The following is a 23,555-nucleotide window of genomic DNA, read 5'->3' on the forward strand; positions in this document are numbered from 1 at the left end:
TGCCAAGACACCTGATAGAGCTACTAGACGCCGGATACGAATCCGACCCGATAACGCAATCTGCCCTAGAAGCGTTGAGGACAGGCGCCGACCGCCACCCCAAGCTGCAATTGGCCGAATGCGAAGAACGATCCGGCTATTTGTATTACCGCAATAGACTATACGTACCCGATTCGAATAATCTGAAAGCCGAGATCCTGCGCCGCTGCCACGACTCCCCCGTCGCCGGTCACCCCGGCAAAGCAAAAACCTACGACCTGCTGTCCCGAGAATATTACTGGCCCGGAATGCTACATTACGTATCATTATGGGTAAAGAAATGCCAGACCTGCCGCCGAATCAACCCGTCCCGCGAAGGCCACCAGGGCCTCCTGCGACCCCTGCCCACTCCTGAACGCTCATGGCAACACCTGTCGATGGATTTTATCACACATTTGCCGCAAAGCAACGGCCACGACGCCATCCTAGTGGTCGTAGACCGCCTGACTAAGATGAGACACTTCGTCCCTTGTAAAGGGACCTGCAATGCCGAGGACACCGCCAACCTGTACCTACACCACGTATGGAAACTACACGGGTTGCCCCTGACGATAGTTTCGGATAGAGGCACCCAATTCGTGTCGAAGTTTTGGAAACACCTGACAACCCGTTTGAAAATCGACAGCCTGCTATCCACTGCTCACCACCCCGAGACTGACGGACAGACCGAGCGTTTTAACGCGTCCCTGGAACAATATTTGAGAGCTTATGTGGCCTACCTGCAAGATGATTGGGAAAGTTGGCTTCCCCTCGCCGAATTCACAGCCAACTCCCACAAGTCCGAGACCACCGGAACCTCCCCGTTTTACGCGACTTACGGATTCCATCCCCGCATGGGATTCGAGCCGGTACCCCTGAACCAGCCTTTGCCCGCCCAGCGGGATGCCGAAAAGCTAGCCGCCCGAATGGAAGCCATTCTGGAACAAGCCCGCGCCGAAATGACCGCCGCCCAAGCCCGTTACGAAGAACAGGCGAACCGACACCGTACCCCGGCCCGCCGGCTTACCGTCGGCCAATATGTATGGTTAGACGCACGGAACATCCAGACCGCCCGCCCGCAGAAGAAACTGGATTGGAAGAACTTGGGACCCTTCCGAATTTCTGAAGTGATTAGCCCGTACGCCTACCGTTTGGACCTGCCGTCGTCTATGAGAGTACACCCTGTTTTCAATATAAACCGACTAAAACCTGCTGACGTTGAGCCCCTGCCGGGCCAACAACCTGCACCGCCACCCCATTTGGAAGTGGAAGGTGAGAGAGAATACGAAGTCGAAGAGATCCTCGACTCCTTTTGGGAAACCCGCGGCCGAGGAGGCCGCCGGCTGAAATATATCGTCCGTTGGGCTGGATATAGCGAACCCACGACTGAACCTGCCGATTACCTGGAAAACGCTGCTCAATTGGTAAAGAATTTCCACCGTCGATACCCCCATAAGCCCGGGCCCCGGCCGTGACGGAGCTCGGCCTGGAAGGGGGGAATACTGTCACAGACCTGAAGGACAGCCACTGGGCTGTCGCTTAGTCATGACCCCTGTCACGTGAAGGCGCGAGGGCCGAGCGCCTCGCGCGCGTATATCTACGCGAAATCTCTGCAGTCTCCGATATGTAGCTCCTCGAGCTACGTCTTCGTCAACAACCACCTGCTACCCTGTGCCTGGAAGACTAGATAGCCAATATACTCTGTCCTGTTACCTGATCGCCCGCACCTACCTGTCCGCCCTGCCTGCCCGTGACAATATCATCGTCAAAGGCTTTTACCATTTGTCCAATTGGTATACAGAAGGCGGTCTTCCGGACACGTGGCGCCTCAAACCCACCGTTAATGGATGGACCGACAACGAGACTGGCCTCGACTGGGTTCAGCATTTCGACAACCATACAAAATCGCGGACAAAAGGCGTATATCGGATGTTAGTGCTCGATGGGCACGGCAGTCATCGATCCCCTGAATTCGAGGGCTATTGCAAAGATTACAATATTATTCCACTTTACCTGCCTGCTCATTCATCTCATTTAACCCAGCCACTTGATGTCGGAGTGTTTAACGTCCTTAAGCGGGCGTACGGTCAAAAAATTAACGACTTTATCCGGGCCCACATCACTAACATCAGCAAAGTCGACTTCTTTTTGGCTTTTGCAGCGGCTTACAAAAAGTCAATGACAAAAGAAAATATGGCCGGGGGTTTTCGAGGGGCGGGAATTATCCCCCATAGCCCGGAAATGGTCATATCTAAGCTGGATGTTAGGCTACGGACGCCGTCACCTAAAGAGCTTGATTTTTCCAGCACCGAAACCTGGGTTTCTCAAACACCGCACAACCCGACAGAAGCCGTTAATCAATCTACCCTTGTTAAAAGTCGAATCAACTGTCATCAGGGAAGCTCGCCAACGCCTATTTTTAATGCTGTAAAGCAGCTAGCAAAAGGGTTGGAGTCGATTGCTCATCGAACCACACTTTTGGAAGCGGAGAACCACAGCCTTCGGAAGGCCAACGAAGCGCTTAGCAAGCGGCGCAGGGCTCAAAAAACACGTATCCGCGAAGGAGGGTCATTTACCATACAAGAGGGTCAGAATTTGCTTCAATCAAATGGTGCCGATGGTCTAATATACGAAAAGAAAGATGAAAATGGGGAGGGGAGTAGTGCGCAGCCGGCGACTAAACGACGTTGCGGCAACTGCGGTAAACCTGGACATAATGCACGCACCTGTCAGGAGGATGCAGAAATGTCTGATGTACATATATCCGATTGCATTGAGGTAAATTGAACAACGCTGGCGTTGCAATTGAAATTGGAAGTAGTATTGTGCAGGAAAAGTGTCCGGGGTCCTGATATGTCCGGGGTCCTGATGAACCACGTTATGTATTTCCAAAAAATATTATTACGGATAAAAACAAATTTTTTATATTAAAATTTTGGAAATTTTTAATGGAATAATTAAAAATAAATTATAAATTATCCATAATATTCCACCCACAAATAAACAAATAAATAAAGCGAACCAACCAAATATTGGAATAATATTTAAAATATTACGTAAACCACAAATAGGATAATTGGGTACGGTTGTTATTTACAATATAATTCGTTTATAATAATTTAAAAAACGAAAATACCAAAATAATACCGTTTTATACCAATTATAGATTTAATCCTATAACGTATAAAAAACCAAAAACCACGATTATAGCACCGCGAACCGATAAACAAACGAACAAATTATAACAATTATACGAAAAATTCCAGCAAAAATTAAAATTTGTACGAAAAAAAATAATAAAATACGCCAATTAATATCGGATAAAAAAACCATTTTTTTAAAAAAAAATAACGTTTATTTTATTCGACGCAATATTAAAATATAACGATTTAATAGCAAATTCGATTTTAAAAAATTTGGACCTTTTAAAATTGATAAAAAAATTAGCAATACCAATTACAAATTATTATTACCAAATATTATAAAAATTTACCCTATATTTTACATATTATTACTGGAACCGGTACTATACGGTACCAATATATAAAAAACGATCGAAATCGACGCAAAACAAATTTATAACGTTAAACAAATATTCGACCATAAACGAAACTACGGTAAAACAAAATATTTTATTAAATGGGAAAATTATAAATATAAAAAAAACATTTAAAAACCCTTTAATTATTTCCAAAATTACCAAAAACCGTTCCGCCAATATTATTAAAAATTAAATTTGCGAGCAAATTAACCAAAAAAAACGACCTAAAAAAATACCATTTACCATTTCCAAAAATTAAAAACCGATTAAAATTCGAAATTATACCATTAAACAAACCTATAAAAAAACAATTAATATATATTACAAATCGGAATATATAAATAAAACAATTTACCAATTAAATATTGCGCAAAAATATTTATGTCATCCAATAAAAAAAGATTTAAAAAATTTATCGGGAAAATCGAATTCCAAACAAAATTGGAATTTGGAAAAAACGATTTAAAGGATATTTTAGGAAAAATTTCGATTAATTGCCGCCGTTTTTCCTATTTTACCTTTTTACGTTCCACGCGATCCAATTCCTTTAAATTATTAATTCCGCGAAATATAATTCGCATTATTTTTTCAAACCACAATTCTTTTTATTTTCGCAAACGAAATAATTTCGTTTACTGCGTATAAATTTGCTTTTCGAACGTTTCGATTTCCGCGTCCAATTTTAAATATCAACGACCAATATATCGAATTTAAATAACGAATAAATCCAATATATCGCACCCGGAACGGTTAAAACGAATATATTCCACGCAACGAACCGAATTTTGGGGAAATATTTAACAAAACGTTATATTTTTAATATAATAAAAATTATAGGAAAATATTTCGATCGTATTAATCGATAATAAAAAAAAAGGACGTGGCGATATTTTATCGACGAACGACTAAATTTCGATTTAATTATATAATTGGATATAGCGCAGGAAAATTAGCAAAAAAAAACCAAAAGCAGGCAATAAAAATTAGGAAAATATAAATTATTTAAAACCAAAGGGATTTGGCCAAAAAAAGGAAATTTAATATTACGACCAAATAATTGGACCGGTATTAGGAAGGCCAGGTGGGGGTTATACCCTTTTTAACGGTACGAAAACACCAACCGGCAAAAAACAGAATTATATAAGGAACCAAATTACGTAATACCACGTAATTACCAAAATAATAATTTTAACGATTTCGAAAAAATTACGACAAATTAAAAAAAATAATTTCTGCAATTTATCAAAAATTAGGAAAAATTACATTTGGAATATTAATTATATAAGGCACGTTTATTACTATATAAATAAAATTTAATTTAAAATTATTTAGCAGCAATTAATTTATTATTTACCCAGGAATCGATTATAATTTTACCCCAGTTATTGAGAATTTACAGTTACCCAATCAGACGCTCAGTTGCTTTAACCCACTGTATTTTACCATAAAAACAGGTTACCCGATACCTTGATCGTAATATATTAGTTCTAGTGTATTCCACGTGCATAATACGGAATGAAAGCCTGAAAGACCTTAATGGAGGTTATGTGGCAGAACAAATCATCTCCAGCTCCTCATTCTATTAATGTTACAATAGACTTTAATGTCAGATTGTATGGTGGAGAAAGAAAAGTCGCCGAGATTTCAATCCTGGCCTGGTCCTAGTTAATACTTTGTAGTTCACGCCCGTCGAACTGAGAGCTGGTATCAAATCTTTTAATATTCTCGCGAAACCACGAGCTGGAAGATTTTGATACCAGTAACGACCTCTGCTGACCGGGGGCTCTGCAGAGGCTAACGGAAGAGAACGAAGAGTGAGTAAAAGAGCAATTACCCAAGGAGGTAGCGTAGTATAACTGTATAAGCAGTACTGTAGCAGCGGTACTGTAGGATAGGCGGATGTATCCAACTCGCCTGTCCATGTCGGGGCTGTCGAGATCCAATAATACTTTGGAGCCGTATATAAAATTTGTAATCTTGAGGAGTGACCAGCTGCTACTCTGAAAGATTGTCGAAACAAGAGAAAAAAGGGTAAGATTAGTCATCCGTTGCGCCCTTCGAAGCGTCCCTCTCGAAATATTGGCAACTTGGTCCAAAAACTGCTGTCGAGAGAATATCAGTGCGTGTCCAGCAAGTACCAGCGCATCCTGACCTGAATGCAGCAGCCGAGGGCATCTCAATTGATTCGGATTTGTAACGCACATCTTTGAGCCAAACAACGCCTGTCGAAATAGATTGTCGTTGCGGGTTGATATATCATAAGATTTGGAACGAGTCAGACGCACCAAGAGCCGCGAGTTCAACAGCGGTACGAGTCAGCCACCAGCTGGACAGCGCTAAGCTTAACGAACCAGACATGTACATACATTCAGGGGGCGTGGTAGGTAGCCCGCGATGTGCACACAAGTTGTGGGAGCTTGCATGTCAAGATAGTCAGTTATTTGACCATCACCCGTTTCAACTCTAGACCAAATTCTAGCTTTCGTCTTGGTGAAAAAGACCCCAAAAAATACTACATAAAAGAGAGCAAAAACAAAGACATTCGCAATCGGCTGGAAGAAGACCTGACATTCCGGACAAGAATGGTTCAGATTCTCATCCATCGCCCATCTGTTACTAGTGCAGTGTTTTTTTCTTTTCTTTTCTTTTTTTCATCTCGATTGAATGCGTGCATCCTTTCGCCCAGTGGGCATGTACATTCCAAATGGATCGGCAACTGTCGACTACACTGTAAAACAGTAGCCGTGGGATCTCGCGAAATATATGCATATACTGGGCCCAGTAGACTAGCGCCCAATGCAAGCGCTCACCTGGTATTTGATCTAATTTCCTCGCTTGCCCCTTGGCGATTCCTGATCTTGTTTCACGGACAAGTCCCATGTGTGGCACAGCAGTCAAGCAACAGCAGGAATGATCAGAGGAAAAAAAAAAAAAAAAAAAAAAAAGAACAACACAGAAAAAGTACGTGCATCGCAGAAAAAAACCAATACCTGACATAAAAAAATCAATTCTAATCTATGAGGCTACACATATTTCTGTCAAGCTTTAGATCTAGTTGTTGCTGCGCTTCACTTTCCGGCGAGCGGCCCTCGATACCTTGAGCACTCCCGTGTCCTTTGTTATATCCTGTTGCCCAGATTCGCTCGTAGCGGCACACGTCGCCATGATGGCAGGGTGAACAATCTTGCTCTGCTCCGGCACCGGGTTGCAGCCGGGCAGGCTGCCGAGGACCCCAAAGACCTTCTCGTCGACCTGGGGTTTGTTGACGCACTTCTTCATGGCGTCGCCCTTTTGCACCAGCCCGTTGAACGCCGAGCACTGTTCGACGGACCTGACGCCCTCGTTGCAGTCCTTGATGCCCGCCTTGAGCACCGCCGTGTCCCAGCCGTTCTGGAAGTCGCCGTGGTACCCGTAGCCCGTGGGGTCTCCGTGCGAAAAGACAAAAGGCTGGGGCTTGCTGGCGTCGTTGGGATCCCAGAACGCATCGAACTTGTCGACCTGGTAGATGACCTCGGAGAAGAGCGTGATGAGTCGCTTGGGGAACCCGGGCGGGCAAATGCCATTGTCCACGCCCGAAGGGTAGGCTACGTGGCTCTTGTGGTCCGGAGAGTCATTGTCCTTGCCGTTCCAGCAGGCCGGGAAGTGGATCTGCGCCCGCATACCGTTCTTGCACCTCATCTTGGGGAGGTAGGGGGTGGCCGGGGTGGGCTCGCCACGCAGGCACGCAAACGACACGGCTTTCGTTTGGCGCTTGCCCTGGTCCGTGTCGTTGCGCGCCTGCCGAGCCAGCGGCTCGCCGGCGATCATCCGGAAGCCCTCGGGGAAGGGCTGGAGGCCCTTGGCGTACTCGGGCTCTTTCTTGTCGTGGCGGTGGAGGTAGTAGATCAACGACCCGCCCGAGTTCTTGACGGCGGCGAAGCTGCCGTTGTCGAAGCGGAAGAAGAGCTGTGGGAACCAGTAGTTGGAAAGGTCCTTGGTGACACTGCACGACGTGCAAGTGGACTTTTGCGTCTGTTCATAGGTCGTCAGGTTGGCCGAGAAGGCGTTGCCGCCCATGACGGTGTGGACGTGCCGACCCGGGATCTGCCCTGGGGTTGCGAGTGGATCGACGCGATCGACCACTACGGGGTTGCCGCAGTTGAGGATCCAGAAGGCCTTGGCACTTGAGGCCAGCGCCAGCGCGGCAATTTGTGGCATGAGCTTCATAATGATGGTGGTGTTGGAAAAGATTCGGCACAAATGCCCAGCAAAAAGCTAAGTGAAGGAGAGACTGAGAAGAGAATAACTTGATGTATCAAAGCTGGTCGTGTTGAAGTCGCAAGAGAGGGAGGGCCTTGTTGTTTTATGTTATATCAAGAATATTACACTACTGCGATTATGGGATCAGCGACTGTGCCACCAGAGTTACTGTGCCTGCCCCTGAATGCTGTGCCTCGGATTGATGAGTTGGCTGCACATGTACTAGACATTGTCTCGGTTGGTATTAAGGGGCTTGTCTTGGGTGACACAAAAGTAAGGGACGCAGCTAAAAATGTCAGCATGTTGGGCTAAAGGTTGTGCTTCGGGGGCGAACCATCACAGGGCGGTAAAATGACAATCGGCATGTTTCCCTCGGTAGGGAAACATATTTTTTTCCCCCTCAGGATCTGCGTTGTTTGCCAGGCCCGGATGCACGCCCGGCGCCTGCAACCAGAGCCAAGATATCCCGCGCGCCCTTGGGCGTTGTGTCGAAATTGCGAAAGAAACGTATCACGCGCCTAAAGCGACTACCCAGAAGTCCTTGGGACTAATTTAGGCTGCCCTGTACTGTGCCTGTGGCGCTTAGCTGACAAGCTGAGAATTGACTGGCGACCCAGGTGTCATGGTGTGACCACGTTGAGGTACTTGTAATTCGGAGCTGGAATGGGAAGTACTGTAAATGGAATTACGGATACGCGCTGAGGGTGTGGCTACAGTAAGCTGAGTGGGGGTTATTTTTAGTGACGACCGCATGCGTACTGGAGGGTTAGGGTTAATTCCTTTTCTTTTGTGTTTTTTTTCCTCATAAAAACCCGTCATCCCCTCCACACTGCATGCCGTGCAACAAGTGTGAACTATGGAAAAGAGATTTCCCTAAATTACTACTCCTTGCTGTGCCAAGGTCTCTCGCTTCGCCCAGGCTACCGCCATACTTTTGACCGCCTCTGACAGCCCTGCTGTCTATGACAGTGCAGGCTCACAGATGCCAGTCAGCGAAGTCGGTGAATCGATTCTTACTACGCGTGGTTCTCGGGCGCGAAGGGCTAGCCCATCCGCCCAGAGCGTTCAACCAAGCATTCGTTGTTTCCCAAACGTTCGGTTTAAGTTTTAATATGTATCCAAACCAAACCTCATGTCTTTATTCAGTGGGGATAAATAATACCTGGAAATTGATCCTCGATAGCGTGCCGGATACCCGCGAATCTTGACGTCATTTCATCAATGTGGAGCAGCCTAACATCTTCTCGGATCTTGGCTGCGGGTTGTCACTGGCTTGGCAACTCACCAAACCCATGCTTGCCATGATATTGACGGCGAACCAAGAAATTTGTTCATTCGTGTGGGAAATTCATCGTGGAGCGATCGGGTGGAAATTTTTATTGTTTGTTGCCAAGTTTCCCCCTTTTTTTTTCCCCCTTCGCCATGCAGCTACTGCCGCCTCATAAATGTGACAACCAACGGTCGAGGACCAGGCGGGAGAGGATCGGGAAGCAACCACCTAGAACTAGCAGCTACCTACCTAGTTACCTACCTAAGTAGTTATACTGTTGGGTACACTCAGCGGTTGACTTTGGAGAGCTGAGGACAGGACGGATACCCTAAAGATCGACCCGCCACAATGGTTTCCTGCCGGAGAATTATAGCCGCCGCCCTCGTGGCCAGCGTAGCCAGCGGCGCCACGACTTCAACGCCTTCTGCAAGGGAGACCGCTCAGCCCTCTGCCACCGCCGCTGCCGAGCCCAAGATCTTTGGCCCGACGAGCGAGTGCCAAAAGTACCACATCTTCTCGGTCCGGGGCAGCAGCGAGCCATATCCGGGACGGATGGGCCCGCTGATCCAGTCGCTGTGCCAAGACCTCGGCGAGGACGACTGCGGCTACGAGGACGTCCGCTACCCGGCCAACTCGAGCTATGATGGGCCGGGCATGTTTTGCGAGAGCGCATCGACGGGAGCCAGAAACGGGCAGCGCCAGATGAAGGAATATTCCGAGCGCTGCCAGGATTCGGGCTTGATCTTGCTCGGATATAGCCAGGGTGCAAGTGTCGCCGGGGATATCTTGGGTGGCGGTGGCGGTATGTTTCTTTTTTTTTCTTTTTTTTTTTTTTCCTTTTTTCTTCCTACTCTTTACGAGGATCACCGATGACCTAACAACCTGAATCTAGGCTTTCTCTTTGGATGCGACCAGCCTGAGAACCCACCGCTCAACCGGACCTCACGGCCGGGCAGCAAGATCATTGCGGCGTCGACTTGGGGCGCGGTCCGCCACACTGCAAACCAGACGTTCAACCAGGGAGAAGGATCATCGTACGACGGCGTACTCCCTCGTTCCGGCGCGCAGCTGGAAGCGATCAACCAGTTTTCGAGGGTCTATCGCGACTGGTGCAACTTTGGGGATGTGATATGTGCGGTCGGGTCCCAGGGAAACATACGCGATGAAGAAATGGACCCTCAGCAGCACTGGGACTATTTTGATGGGAACAACAGCGACTCGGCCAGGCAGTGGATCCTGGACACGGCCAGGAACGGTGGCAATGCCTCGACTGATGACGAAAACTCGCCGGATGACAAGGTTTCTTCTGGAGGGAAGCCAGAGTCTGATTCTGAACCTGATTCGGAGCCTGAGGACCAGAAGGATTCGGGTGCCAACGAAAGCAGGATCCAAGGTACAATGTGGGTGGTTTTGATGTCGGCAGTTTGGCTGTCTGTCTGGTGTCTGTAATCAACTAATTCTAGACTAGTTTTAGACTAGACTAGACTTGGAACTAGAACTATAAAATAATCACTATTCACAGGAATCATGCAGGGGTTTGTGTGCTTGTTTTCTATTGGGTGATTGCCCCTTTCTTGTTGCTGATGCACTCACGCGACTGGGTGGTCAGCTCAGATCTAGACTAGTTCTAGATTGAGTGTGTGTATGTGAGTCTCCTATTCATATCACCCCTAACCCAAAGAGCTGACGTCAAAAAATAAGTAGGACTTTCATATGCCTGCTTATTCTTTTTTTTGTAGTCTAGCCCCTGGTTTTATTCCGGAAATTCAGCCGACGAGAGCCTACAAATCTTCAGAGATGAGAGATCCATCCATCCAGCTGGACAGCCCCCGCCATGTCCAAAATTATCGAATTCACCGGGCACAGTCCCAACGACCTTCCGACAGGTCTATGCTGTGATTGTGTCGCCCCAGATGCCAGATTCGGTAGGTGACTTTGTGCGGCCTCCAGCCCTTGTACGTAGGTGGTTGTACGCACCCCTGAATGCTTTGCGGTTTGATATGTCTTGTCCCAGTAAGCATCTGGTGCTTCACCAAAGAAAAGCCACCTATTTCGGCAAGGCAGTGAGATTTCCAAGAAAAGAAATCAAATCAGTCAACAGGAATTCAGATGCTCATTCGCCTTTCTTTCTTTCTTTCCCTCTTCTTCTTCTTCTTCTCCCCGATTTTGCGCCCTCATCCCCACACAAATCCCATACGTTCAATTCCCAAAAATGTCGCCTGCATTCAGGCTATGCAGCTTTCTGCAGCATGCCCATGATAACTGCCGTGGTTGGTCGGCTTTTGCTTCTATCCAGTGTGTGTCAGAGTCTTCAGCAAGCAAAGTCCATTGGATCAGAGGCAGCAAGATAAACACGGAGCGAACGCACCGCCACTGACCCCGATCGTGAGGACCAAGCTAAAAGTCCCTCTCGGACGATGCCGCCACCCGCCCGCGGATTCAGCCGTTGACTCAAGATGCTGCCACCGGCCGTAGATTTTCAAATGTACGGCCTGCTTGGCCCCCTCACTAACGACCGGTGTCTCCTAACCGACGCTATTCGTCGACTGATTCTTGTAAAAAAAGACAACCATCAGGCGGCGCTGCCAATCTCGAGAAGGAGCTGATTGGTCGACGAGAGGGGGAAAACTCGACAATGCATACTTTTTTTTTCGTCCTTTGTCTCTCGTCTAACCCTCAGATTGGCCTGAGACATGGTGGCGGCGGGAGGCGGGATTCTTGGTCCGGTGGTATCGTGAACAAATAGATAATATTGCTTTGTCCTGGGAGCACAATTACAGCCTGGGCTGGACAAATCTTTGTATTACAAGATTTTGTAGCAAACCCCGGAGTTCGGGGCTTTGAGATGGAGAATCTGCAGTCGTCCGGATTCGATGACGATGAGGATCAAAAATAAAAGTCAAAAAAAAGAAATCTTTTTTTTGCTCTCTCTCTTTTTTTTCTCTCTCCTTCTCTCATGACCCGGTTACAGGGGCGATCGGTAAAACGGTTGCTTAGGTTGAACCGGGTTTTCGTAATGTCTTGCAATGTTATAATGCATTGTTCCGTGCTACCCAAAGGCTGGTAGCTCTTGGTTCTTTTGCCATGGAAACTTGGAAACTCGCAGTCGTTGCCTTGGGTTCATCAAGTCCTCTTGTTCGTCAGAAGTGCGGCTCTGCTGTTTGAATTACTTGACATGGCGACAGGCAATGAGAAAGAGTGGGTCGCTGACTGTATGAAAATTGCCAGATGGACTTGTAGTGGGAGCAAACAGCGATGGCCAAGATGGGTACCTAGGTAACTACCTTAGGTACCTAGGTACCTACCTTGGAGTTAGACGACAGTCGGCTCTGGGGTGATAACCCCCTGCTGGAAGCATGTTCGAGAAACTCATTGTTGCATCCGAGGACATGTCAAATGTGGGTGACCTTTTTGAATTTTCTCAATCTCCTCCTTCCCTACCAGCTTTGACCTGTCTGTCACCTTTGATGAGCGCACAATGTCATGTGCTAGGGACAGAGACATGGTGAACCGGATCCCGGAGACAGATTCCGAGTGCCCGGCTACGACCCACACCCGACCTCAGACCTCTCCCACTCGGGACTCTGGACAAGTGAATAGGAATGGGACACAAAACAGGTCTCTAGGTAAGGATAGTCAGTCAGTCGCCCATGATTCAATTCCCTCCATCACCTTTTTTTTTCAAGACTGTACCTGCCTACCTAGGTTACTCTTTTCAAAGTGGTTGCACACCTCATGTCTCTCTGTCGACTATATCATCTGGGCTTCGCACCCAGCCATAAAGTGTCTTTGATCTTTTGTATCACAGATGTCTTTCACACATTACCCCAAAAAAAAGAAAGAAAAACTTTCATCCCATATTCTTCTTCACATTCAGATACCTACCTACCTACCTTACCCAGTCTATTAGATGCACTCGACGTTCATCTCACTTAGCACTTGCCTTCCGGCAGTATTCCTTTTGGCCTACAAGTTCTGCGTAATTCTGTCGTCCATATCGGACAACAAGAGACGCTGTGAAACGATGAACGAGAAGAGCATCGCACCCGATGCCACCATCAGGCTGGCGAACCAGTTGAAGGGCCAAACGCTGGTGGTGCCCAACCTCCTCAAGGAGCACATGGCCTCCTGGCCACAGGGATTAATAAACGAACACTACGAAAGACTACAGCACGTATTTAATGGAATCCTAGACTGGTGAGTAACAAAACCCAGTACTAACTTTGTTCGGTGGATCCATTCATTCTTGCAGACCTACAGAACCGAAGCTGATAAACGGCCATATGCCGGTCTCGTCAGTCACGTACACGACCTGAAATACCGCCAGAAGCTCAAGGACAGCGACTTTGCCATGTTCACCTCAATGTACGTCGCGCCTGTGACATGTTTTTCCACCCGAAAGATATCCACTAAAATCAAACAGTCAAGCTAACTCCTTTTTGAATCCCCCCCATAAAAACTATAGATGGTGGCCGACGGCAAAATGGGAAAATCTCTACATCGGCGGCCTTCTGACCATCTGGGCTTTCATCTGGGATGATACCATTGACATGGCAGAACAGTCCCTTTCGGCGGATTTCGGCCGTGCCTGTGCCCACCGCCGCCAGACCATAGACTACATTCGTTACCACCTCGACGTCGAGGATGGCGACGACCTCGACTCTCAGAGCTTTTGGCAGCCGCGGGCTGTCGTCGGGAGACTTGCCAAAACTGTGATTGACTGGCTCGGGTTCCGAGCCCTTCCGCCACCCTGCCCTGCCGGTGGTTGCGACATCTTTCGCGAACTGGGAGAGAGACTGTGTGCGAGATGGGACAAGGGTACGTGAATGATGTCTGACAGAGGACGAGATGAGATGAGATGAAAAAGTCGATGCGGTTTGCTGACAGGGGCCGGGTGGGTGTAAACAGCAAAGAGGCAGCGGATATTCCGGGAACTGCGCAACTACATCATGTCGACTGAGCAGGAGCAACGAGAAAGACTCGAGGGCATCATGCCAACACTCGAGTCCTATGTCGAGCAGCGCTTATACACGACAGCGTTTCGAAATTTTGCAATCGTTGGCTCGTAAGTGATTTTACTTTGTCTGCCCACTGCATCATGAGCTGCTACCTGTGAGGTCACCAAACCGACTCACAACTGAAATGTATCAAAGGTATTGATAAAGCCCGCGATGATAGTCTATGCGTTGAAACGGACATCCCTGCCGACATATTCAACTCCCCAGAGATGGAGGTGGTACTCCAAGAGGGCAACTGGATCATCATCATCGTGAACGATCTACTATCTCTGAAGAAAGAAATGGCAACGAACTGCATGGGCAGCTTGATCCCGGTCCTGTACAACCACCATTACCATCGCCTCAGCCAGCAGCAAAAAGAAGATCCCAATCTGCTGGACAAGATCGTGTCCAAGTTGAATGCCGAGCTCGCCGCGTCTGTCATGCGTCTGGACCGGGCAGAGCAGAGTTTGCTGCAGATAGTGGAGAGTGGCAGCAACAAGAGGACTCCTGGCGAGGTTGTCAAGTTGAGACAGGACATCAAGACCTATGTGGACATGATCCGACGAACCGACACCGGGACCTGGGAATACTCGTGAGTAGATCATCCGGGCCATCAGCATTGGCAAACATAAACGAACGAACCAGATTTGTGCTGACGGAGATTTCGTGAAAAAAAAAACCACAAAAAAACAGATGTGCTGTCGATCGTTACAGGATCCAGCAATGTGTGCAGGAGGATGGGTCGGTTTTGATCCCACTTTGAGGTTGACCAGCCTCCTCAATTTCTTTCTCTCTTTTTTTTCTTCGGTTGTATTATTCGAATTTCCTTGTGTTGGTATCTGATTTACTGCGCCATTTATGCAACATGGTTAGTGTCGCCTAGTTCTTCGGGCACTCATTGCTTTGCTTTGGGGTATGGGTCTGATGTATGCAGCGGGGAGTTTAGTCGGAGCTATGGTTGGATATCTCGGGGTGGCCAGTTTTGCCGCCTTTTTTTTTCTTCTTCGATTTTTGTACTTTTGAGGCGGTGCTGGGTAGGCGTTTTTAATAGGGTCTTGGTGGACGGAGTCTTGCTCTCTCAAATATAGTCCTTGGTGTCAATTCACATTGGCTTGACCGTTGCTCTAGTTTCGTGATTTTCACCCCTCAAAATGTGACAGAAAAACCGCTGGCACCAAACAGATGTAGCTGAGGTGATCAGTCAGCTCATTCAGGGTTCCTCTCAAACGAATGGAAGAGGGGAACAAATGGAAGCCATCAATTCGATTCGTTGGTTCCAGAGTTCAATGTACGGTACTCGTGTGCCGAATCCCTGAGCCTCAGCGGGAAGCACTGCCACAGTCCACAGCTTTCTGCAGCCGAGCTGAGTCGACTCCCCAAAAGAAAGCCAAAAATAGAGCAGGAGCACCCCCACCAAAAAGCTCAGACGTAACCCACCGCGGGACCAGGCGCCGGCGCAGATGATCGACGTCTTTCTTTGGCTTGTGTCGCACCAAAGGAAGCAGCACAGCAACTGCGCTCTGCTCACAAAAGACATATTTTGGTGGGGCAAACATCCGCTCTTTGCTTCACTCAATCACTTCTCCGCCAACGGTCACATCGCGACCAAAGGGCGGGCAGGCTGTGCAAGTGCATATACAGTTGTGGCCATGCTCAACACTCAATCTCAAAAAGCTACCCCTATCGAGGAATAATCTTTGACAGACTTTGATGTCTGATGGCACAAGTCAATTGTTGTCGTTCTGCTACTTAATCGCGCGCGGCGCGCACCCACAGACCCAAGTCCGTCAACCATCCCAACCAAGTACAGCAACCAACCGCAATCGCGAAGCCATGGTCATACCGCTAGGGCGGCTTTGGCGGGGCTGAAGACGGCTCGCTGGCCGTTGGGTTATGTTAGGTACACTTTTGCCTAGGAATATTCCGCTGGGTCGCGTCCAACCAAGGGAGCGTGATCCGCTTCACCGTTGGCGACTTTTCAACAGCCAACACCCACACCAGATTTGATCGTGCATAGTAGCTCGAGGCCATATTCTCTTGAATCGAGATACAGTCCGGAGCCCACATTGCCATCAACCGGGTCCGTCTTGGTCCATCCGGTTGGTTCCCAAGATCTTCAAAAACCGAACTGCAACCGGTTACGTTACGATTGACGCACAAACAGGCCGCCAAAAACAACACACCAGATTGGTGTACCTTTGACAGCAATGCGGCGGTCCAACTCGTCCAATATTGGCCGACTGCTCCTCAACGGCAAATACTCGGACCTGCTGCTTAGATGCAACGGCATTGAGCTGAGAGCCCATCGCGCCATCGTCTGCACTCAATCGGCATGGTTCGACCGAGCCTGCAGCGGCGCATTTCAGGTCCGCTTTGCTTTTTTTCTTTCTTTCTTCTTCTCAGTCTCCCTATCTTTATTGAGCTTTATTCTCTCTCAGTCAATCAAGGCGCCACGGCAGCAGGAACTCGAATTTCCTAGCCTGTCGTCATGTCAGAATTTCACTATACCCCCATCGACTCATAAAAAACCATCAACAGTCAAATCCAACACAAGCTAACGCACATGACAGGACGAGTATGAGCGCATCATCGACTTCCCCGATGAGCGACCCGAAATTCTGTACAAGGTCCTAGAGTTCCTGTACACGGAAGACGTCAAAGACGTCGACTTTTTCGACAATGGCCAGATCATCACCCGAGGTCCCTCCAACTCATCCACCTCTTCATCTTCCAACCGTTCCATCGCCGGCGGCGGCGGCGGTCTAGGTTTCCAGCTGGCCATTGCTGGCCTCCCGCCGGACGAGCACGATCATTCGTACTCGCCCCAGTACCATAACAACCAGCCCCTCCGCCGCCACCACTCTGTCCTGACAACCCGGCGGCCATCTACATGGACCCCGTCTCCTGTCACACCTTCGTTCGTCCCGCCCACATACACCCCCTCACCACCACCAGCCGTCAGCCCGATGCCAGCTACGGCGACGACGACGACGACGACAACGACGACGACCGGCGCGTTCTTGACCTCGCCGTGGAACGAGTGGGCGCACCTGCAGCAGTCTGGAGCGGGCAGCGACGGCAACGTTGCCGCGGCGGAGGATGAGGGCCAGGACGCCGTGGCCACCCTGTACACGTACCTCCGGCTTTACGTCGCCGCGGGGAGATATACAATCCCGCAGCTGGGTGGACTGGCTCTGGACCGCTTCTCCCGGATCGTCAGAGGTCACTGGATGACAGTCGCCTACTGGGCATCGGATCATCGGACAAGAGACTTGCTGGCGGAGCTCTTCGACACGACGGTGGAGTGGCCGGGGGACAAGCTGAGAAAGCTGGTTTATGAGCTCGTGGCAGGGTGTTATAGGGATTGTAGAGGGAACTTGAGGGATGTCATGCTCAGGTTTCCCGAGTTCGCCGTCGCAGTCTTGGATCGGCTGGCTGGGTTTGAGGATGGGGACGATGACCGACATGGGATAGAGGATATGAGGCGGCTCACGTTTCTGCCTCCTTGACTATCCAGCTTCTATTTGATCAGGCATATTACCAAGATATTATTCTCATTTGCGTGAGTTTCGGTCAATCTGGCCTTATCGACAGTTTTGGTGCATTCGAACCCACGCCTGGTGATTCAGGGGTACCCAGGCCTCCAAGATTGTGTGATGTTGATCTTGTCATACAGGTGGGCGGGTGTAGGCCACCGAGTTGGGAAATCTGCCCCCAAGTCCCATAGGTGTGCTGGCGACAAAAAGTCTGGAGCGCAAAATAGACGACTTCAAAACACATCCGATCTTGACAGCAGCTGCTTCGTCAAGTAGCTTTTTCGTCAAGAAAAAGCATATGGAGCACAGCCAGTATTGTAGAAACTTAATGGTGCAAGTTGCATAGTACCCTAACCCTGCGATGTTGAGATGGAGCCTGGGTCTCGGCCTCGGCATATATATTGAGATGATGCGGGGAACCCTGCCGTCACTGGTCGGCATATTTGTTCCATCAAGTTGAGGTCGGTGAATGACTGATACTGGAAGATAGTGCCAAACCTCATGACAAGAGGAAGGATTATATGGAAGATATTTTCACCCCCAAAATGAACTTTGACCTCCCAGACGACCTTCAGTCCTTCCTCGCCCGCCTCGACGCCTTCATCAATAGCCAAATCCTCCCTCTCCAGCACAGGGACGACAACAACCGCTTCTTTGACCACCGCCGCGAGGCGTCTCGCACCCAGTGGGACAATGGCGGCTTGCCGAGGCCGGAATGGGAGGCCCTACTCCGGCAGGCCCGCCAGCTTGCAGACGAGGCGGGCTTCCTCCGCTTCGCCTTCCCGGCCGAGTACGGGGGCGCCGGCAACCCGCGCCAAAACCTATGGATGTGCGCGATCCGGCTCTTCCTGGCCTCGCACCCCGTCTACGGCGGCGGGCTGGGGCTCCCCAACGACCTGCAGAACGAGCACTCGGTCGTGCTCAACAACCCCATCGTGCTGATGCTGCACCACTACGGGAGCCCGGCGCAGAAGAGGGAATTTATCGACGCGGCCATCAGGGGGGATTTTGTGGCCACTTTCGGCCTGACCGAGATTCACCACGGGTCCGACGCAACGCACATGGACACGACGGCGCGGCGAATCACCCTGCCGTCCGGCGAGCCCGGGTTCGAGATCTCGGGGAACAAGCGGTGGCAGACGGGCGCGCATGCCGCAACCCACCACCTGATCTTTGCCCGGACCTCGGGGACGGCGGGGTCAGCAAGGGGGATCACGGCCTTCATCGTGCCGAGGGGCTCGGCGGGGCTCGAGGTGGCGTCGTACGAGTGGACGCTCAACATGCCGACGGACCACGCCACCTTGACGCTGACCAGGGTGGCGGTGCCGGCGTCGTGCGTGCTGGGCGACGTCGACGACGGGCTGGCGGTGGCGCAGACTTTTACGCACGAGAACCGCATCAGGCAGGCGGCGTCGTCGTGCGGCGCGGCCAGGTTCTGCATCGACCGGGCGGTGGACTATGCGCGGTCGCGGCGCGTGTTTGGCAAGCCGCTCGCCGTCAACCAGGGCATCCAGTTCCCGCTGGTGGAGCTGGCCACGCAGCAGGAGATGCTGCGGCTGCTGATCCTGCGGACGGCGACCGAGATGGACGCGGTCGAGCGCGAGTGCGAGGGAGACCGCGGTCGCAGGCCGTGGGTGGAGATTGAAAAGAGGCTGGGAGACAGGATCGCCATGTGCAACTACTACGCGAATCGGCTGGCGTGCGAGGCTGCCGACCGGGCAATCCAGGTGTTTGGCGGGCAGGGATACAGCAGGCATCATCCGTTTGAGCACATTTGGCGGCACTTTCGACGGTACAGGATCACGGAAGGAAGTGAAGAGGTGCAGATGAGGAGGGTGGCGGCTGCTTTGTTTGGGTTCAAGGGGTCTGGGAAAGGGGCTGGTGGCGATAGGGAAGAGAGGAGCAAGTTGTGATTGAGTAGAAGGACTTGGCTACCTCGGGTACCTGGGTGAGTAAAGTAGGTAGGTATTCACCCAAGTGGACGAAATACCCTACCGACCGACGACTCGAACCGCTGTGAATTACTCTGTAGTCCGCCTAGCCGCACCTTAATTGGCCTTATCTTAAGCTCTGCGAATGAGCAAGTCGTTGTGTATGTTGTGAGTTTGTTTTCTCTAGTTTTGTCTGTCTCAAAAGTCTTGGCTTGAGCGAACTGCAAACGGGTCAATAATTGACCGTATCTCCATGTGCAAGCCCGGATATCTCGGTCAAGTGCAAATGCCCTCTAGGTTTGGACTGGAGACATGGGGATGGCAGCATAAGATGGTGAGGCATGCAAATGCAGGCTTTTGGATTGGATCGATCATAGCAGCGATACAAGCGACAGTGACGTGGGAGATAGTGACATAAAAAACACAGGTACGGATGGCAACAATGAAGATTGACATGATGCGACGCCTTCTGTAACCAAGATGAGGAATCCAGCACCATATCCCAAAATACAATTTTCGGTATGTCAACAGAGGCCAAGTCATTAGTTGCTAATGGGGTCTTCCATGTTTTTCTACCGGAAAATCGGTAGGAATGGATGCTTTCGCAAAGGATCAAGGTTTTTGGATGAAAAAAAAAAAAAAGCACAAAAGTCTACCTCATCCCTTTTCCCTGGGTTTGTGAACCCTGTCGGAGAAGCAACTGACAACTTCTTGCATACGTGTAGCACAATGGCATTGATCAAGTATAAGGTTTTCCCCGCCGGAAGTTCAGAAACTTTGGCCCGACAATTGACTGTGTGGACGCGGGCAGCGTTATATTTTAGCTGTCTTCTCGCAAGAAACCTTTGGCGAGGCAGCAAATTTCAGCTGTCCAACTGCCCATAATCAGCTGCCCCAGGATAGCACCTGACAAAAAAGGCAGTCGCATTGGTCTATTGATCTGAAATTTTCACATTGTTCTTTTTTTTTTTTCCTTCCACTTTTGTCCTCATCCGTCATGACAAACCCTCGTGCTATCGAGATAGAATACACGCAAGTGCCCAGCGGGACTGGAGAGGATGGGTCTCTCGAAGGAAAGGCGCTCGTAGACAGCGCGGCACACGATGCGGCTCACCAACATGACCTAACAATCCGGCAGGCCATCAAATACTACCGCTGGGCCATTTTCTGGTGCCTAGCAGTCAGGTTAGTCTATTCACCCCGGAAAAAGCTCTCTTGCTCTCGTGACCCAAACACCCCTACGATGGATAAAAAAAAAAAAAGAAAGAAAAAACTCGCATGAATCTACACTGACTGACTCGTATCTACGCCGACAGCATGACCGTCATCATGGAAGGGTACGATGCCATTTTGCTGGGGAATTTCTGGGCATATCCAACATTCCAGAGAAAGTACGGCGTCTGGGTTGGCGTCAGCGAAACCACGCGCTCGGGCTACCAGCTCACGCCGGCTTGGCAGGCCGCGCTGGGTAACGGGGCCGGGATAGGGTCTTTCTTTGGAGCGATTGCGGATGGGTATCTCGTCCAGCGCTTCGGTCCACGAAACACAATCTTGGGCGCGCTCATTGTGATGGTCTTTTGCGTCTTTGCCCCGTTTTTTGCCCAGAACGTCGAGACTCTCCTTGCTGGGCAGATTTTGGTAAGTCTGGATTGATCTCGAGCAATACGTCGACCTAGAAGTTACTAAACAAAAAGAAAAACCACAGTGCGGTCTTCCTTGGGGCGTCTTTGCCAGCTCGTCCCCAGCATATGCCAGCGAACTACTTCCCATGAAGCTCCGCGTCTACTTTACCAGCTGGACCAACATGTGCTTCATCATCGGCCAGTTCCTCGCCTCGGGGGTCCTGCGAGCCTGTCTCGTCCGCGACGACGAGTGGGGCTACCGCATCCCCTTTGCCCTGCAGTGGTTCTGGCCCGCGTGGCTCATCCCACTGCTGTATTTCGCCCCCGAGTCCCCCTGGCACCTCGTCCGGAGGGGCAGGCTTGAAGAAGCCGAGCGCTCGCTGGAGCGGCTTCAAGATGCCGACGCCCCGCTGTCCACCAAGGAGACGCTGGCGTACATTGTCTGCACCAACAACCTCGAGCAAAAGATGTCGGTCGGGACGGGCTACCTGGACTGCCTTCGCGGCTTTGAGCTCCGGCGCACCGAGATCGCCGCCGTCAGCTTTGGGGGACAGGTCCTCTGCGGGACGGCGCTGGCTTACAACGCCACCTACTTTTACGAGCAGATCGGCCTCCCGGCCTCGCGCATCTATACCCTCAACGTCGCCGGCTACGGCCTCGCACTCGCCGGCGCCTTTTGCTCGTGGCTCTTCCTGCTCCCGCACGTCGGCCGGCGCACAATCTACCTCTGGGGCTCGGGGGTCATGTGCTTCCTGCTGTACCTGATCGCGGTGCTGACCTCGTGGAAGTCGCACCAGGCCGTCGCCGAGAGCCAGGCCTACCTGACCATGGTGTGGAAGTTTGTCTTTCAGCTGTCGGCCGGCCAGCTGGGCTGGGCCATCCCTGCCGAGATTGGCAGCACGCGCCTGAGGCAAAAGACGGTGGTGCTGGCGAGGAACGCCTACTACCTGATCCACGTCGTGGCCAACATCCTGCAGCCCTACTTTATGAACCCCACGGCCTGGAACGTGGGGGCCCGCACCGGCTTCCTCTGGGGCAGCACCGCCTTGTTGTTTTTCGCCTGGGCGTTTTGGAGACTTCCCGAAACCAAGGACAGAACGTACGAGGAGCTGGATGTTCTGTTTGCCAATCGCACGCCGGCAAGAAAGTTCAGATCGACAAAGGTTGATGTCTTTGGTCAGGATGCGCACGAGCTCAAGGCCAGTCACAAAGATTTAGATTAGGACAAAGAAAGACGTGGTTAGAACTGGGTACTTGTTACAAATTAATTGACTGGTCTTGCAAATTGACTTGTTGAATCCAAGACATGTCCCAGTATTTCAGCGGAGAAATCTCTTGGTGATCCTACGAGTCCTTTGGCAGACAAAGCACCCACAAATGGCGTACTGGGGTGCCATCATGACCACGCGAGTCGTCGAGGACTTTTGACATTTGAGACAGACCACGGCAGACTTGCAGATGTAAGCCATGACGCCCATGTGGAAATCCCAATACCGCTGAAAGATGGGCAAAACCGAGACCCAAAGGTGCTGATCGGTCAGCTGCCGAGAAAACAGCCAGCACAGGCGTTCTTTGAACTCGACGTCTTCTCGTGCAGTCTTGGTGTAGATGAGCTCGATCATCTTGTCCAGCACCTCGAGGACCTTGAGCATTTTTAAATGGTGTTTGTCAAGGTCAACCTTGCATCCGAACCAGTCGACGACATGTCTCAGGCGCTTTACGGCTGCCCTTTTGAAGTCCTCTGCCGGGAGTTTGTCGGCCATGCAGTACAGCTTTGCGGACTCGAGCATCACTGAGAAGAAGTCGGGCTTTATCAGGCCATCTTTTTTTTGTAGGCAGCGATGGGGTCGGGAGGAACTATTTCTTTTTTTTTTTTGTCGCTGGTTGTTTGTAGGAAGAGGAACCTACAGCTTTAGCTCTTTAGCTTTGAGCATGGAAAGAAAGAAAAGGCCTTGAACCTGACATAGTTCGAGAGATGACATGAAAGGCCCTGTCAAAGCTTACCCTGCATCATTATGCTGTCTACGTCACTATCTTGGTTGCACACAAGACCATCGTTGTAGTCGTCTGTGCAGATGACAGCGATGAATTTTTGGAAAGTTTCAACGTCGTCCTCGGGCAAATGGACGACGTCCATGGCCAGTCCTGACTTCCTAGAATCAGACAGGAACAAATAAGCATACCATGGTCAGAGTTGTAAAAAGGCGATTAAATGAAATGAAGACGACAAAAAAGGATACCCTCAAAGTTATTACTTTTGAGACACGCCTAAAAAACTCGGAATGAGCGACGAGCAGGGTCTTGTGCAGATAGAAAACGACATGGTCTTGTCTTGGGCCAACCTTGACTTGAATTTCGGCATGCTTTCCCGAAGCAACCATGCATCGAGTGGATTGGA

At 50.1% G+C, this 23,555-nt stretch overlaps 7 protein-coding genes across 7 annotated transcripts; 5 read left to right on the forward strand and 2 right to left on the reverse strand.

Annotated features, from left to right (window-relative positions):
• Positions 1 to 6,530: 6,530 nt before the first annotated feature.
• Positions 6,531 to 8,493, reverse strand: MGG_10514 (WSC domain-containing protein). Its single transcript, XM_003710075.1, has one exon. The coding sequence runs from the start codon at positions 7,763 to 7,765 to the stop codon at positions 6,611 to 6,613; it is 1,155 nt and encodes a 384-aa protein (XP_003710123.1). The 5' UTR covers positions 7,766 to 8,493; the 3' UTR covers positions 6,531 to 6,610.
• A 631-nt stretch (positions 8,494 to 9,124) lies between these two features.
• On the forward strand, positions 9,125 to 10,593 carry MGG_10515 (uncharacterized protein). Its single transcript, XM_003710076.1, has 2 exons — positions 9,125 to 9,870; positions 9,961 to 10,593. Exons 1-2 carry the CDS (start codon positions 9,417 to 9,419, stop codon positions 10,515 to 10,517), a joined length of 1,011 nt encoding a protein of 336 aa, XP_003710124.1. The 5' UTR covers positions 9,125 to 9,416; the 3' UTR covers positions 10,518 to 10,593.
• Positions 10,594 to 12,546: 1,953 nt separating this feature from the next.
• On the forward strand, positions 12,547 to 14,664 carry MGG_10516 (uncharacterized protein; the record flags this gene model as incomplete). Its single annotated transcript, XM_003710077.1, has 6 exons — positions 12,547 to 12,694; positions 13,022 to 13,242; positions 13,321 to 13,433; positions 13,534 to 13,886; positions 13,977 to 14,133; positions 14,247 to 14,664. 6 exons carry the CDS (start codon positions 12,547 to 12,549, stop codon positions 14,662 to 14,664), a joined length of 1,410 nt encoding a protein of 469 aa, XP_003710125.1.
• Positions 14,665 to 15,546: 882 nt separating this feature from the next.
• Positions 15,547 to 18,080, forward strand: MGG_16315 (uncharacterized protein). Its single transcript, XM_003710078.1, has 2 exons — positions 15,547 to 16,434; positions 16,639 to 18,080. Exons 1-2 carry the CDS (start codon positions 16,276 to 16,278, stop codon positions 17,575 to 17,577), a joined length of 1,098 nt encoding a protein of 365 aa, XP_003710126.1. The 5' UTR covers positions 15,547 to 16,275; the 3' UTR covers positions 17,578 to 18,080.
• MGG_16316 (uncharacterized protein) lies at positions 18,059 to 19,766 on the forward strand. Its single transcript, XM_003710079.1, has one exon. It carries the CDS (start codon positions 18,126 to 18,128, stop codon positions 19,515 to 19,517), a length of 1,392 nt encoding a protein of 463 aa, XP_003710127.1. The 5' UTR covers positions 18,059 to 18,125; the 3' UTR covers positions 19,518 to 19,766.
• Positions 19,767 to 20,479: 713 nt separating this feature from the next.
• MGG_10519 (maltose permease MAL31) lies at positions 20,480 to 22,380 on the forward strand (the record flags this gene model as incomplete). The annotated part of the gene is made up of 3 exons (XM_003710080.1): positions 20,480 to 20,720; positions 20,852 to 21,173; positions 21,241 to 22,380. The coding sequence occupies exons 1-3, from the start codon at positions 20,533 to 20,535 to the stop codon at positions 22,378 to 22,380; spliced, it is 1,650 nt and encodes a 549-aa protein (XP_003710128.1). The 5' UTR covers positions 20,480 to 20,532.
• A 96-nt stretch (positions 22,381 to 22,476) lies between these two features.
• MGG_15144 (uncharacterized protein) lies at positions 22,477 to 23,294 on the reverse strand (the record flags this gene model as incomplete). The annotated part of the gene is made up of 2 exons (XM_003710081.1): positions 22,477 to 22,949; positions 23,162 to 23,294. 2 exons carry the CDS (start codon positions 23,292 to 23,294, stop codon positions 22,477 to 22,479), a joined length of 606 nt encoding a protein of 201 aa, XP_003710129.1.
• Between the last annotated feature and the right edge of the window lie 261 nt (positions 23,295 to 23,555).

Source organism: Pyricularia oryzae, chromosome 1 (assembly GCF_000002495.2).
Source record: "Pyricularia oryzae 70-15 chromosome 1, whole genome shotgun sequence".
In the NCBI taxonomy this organism is placed as follows: Eukaryota; Fungi; Ascomycota; class Sordariomycetes; order Magnaporthales; family Pyriculariaceae; genus Pyricularia; species Pyricularia oryzae.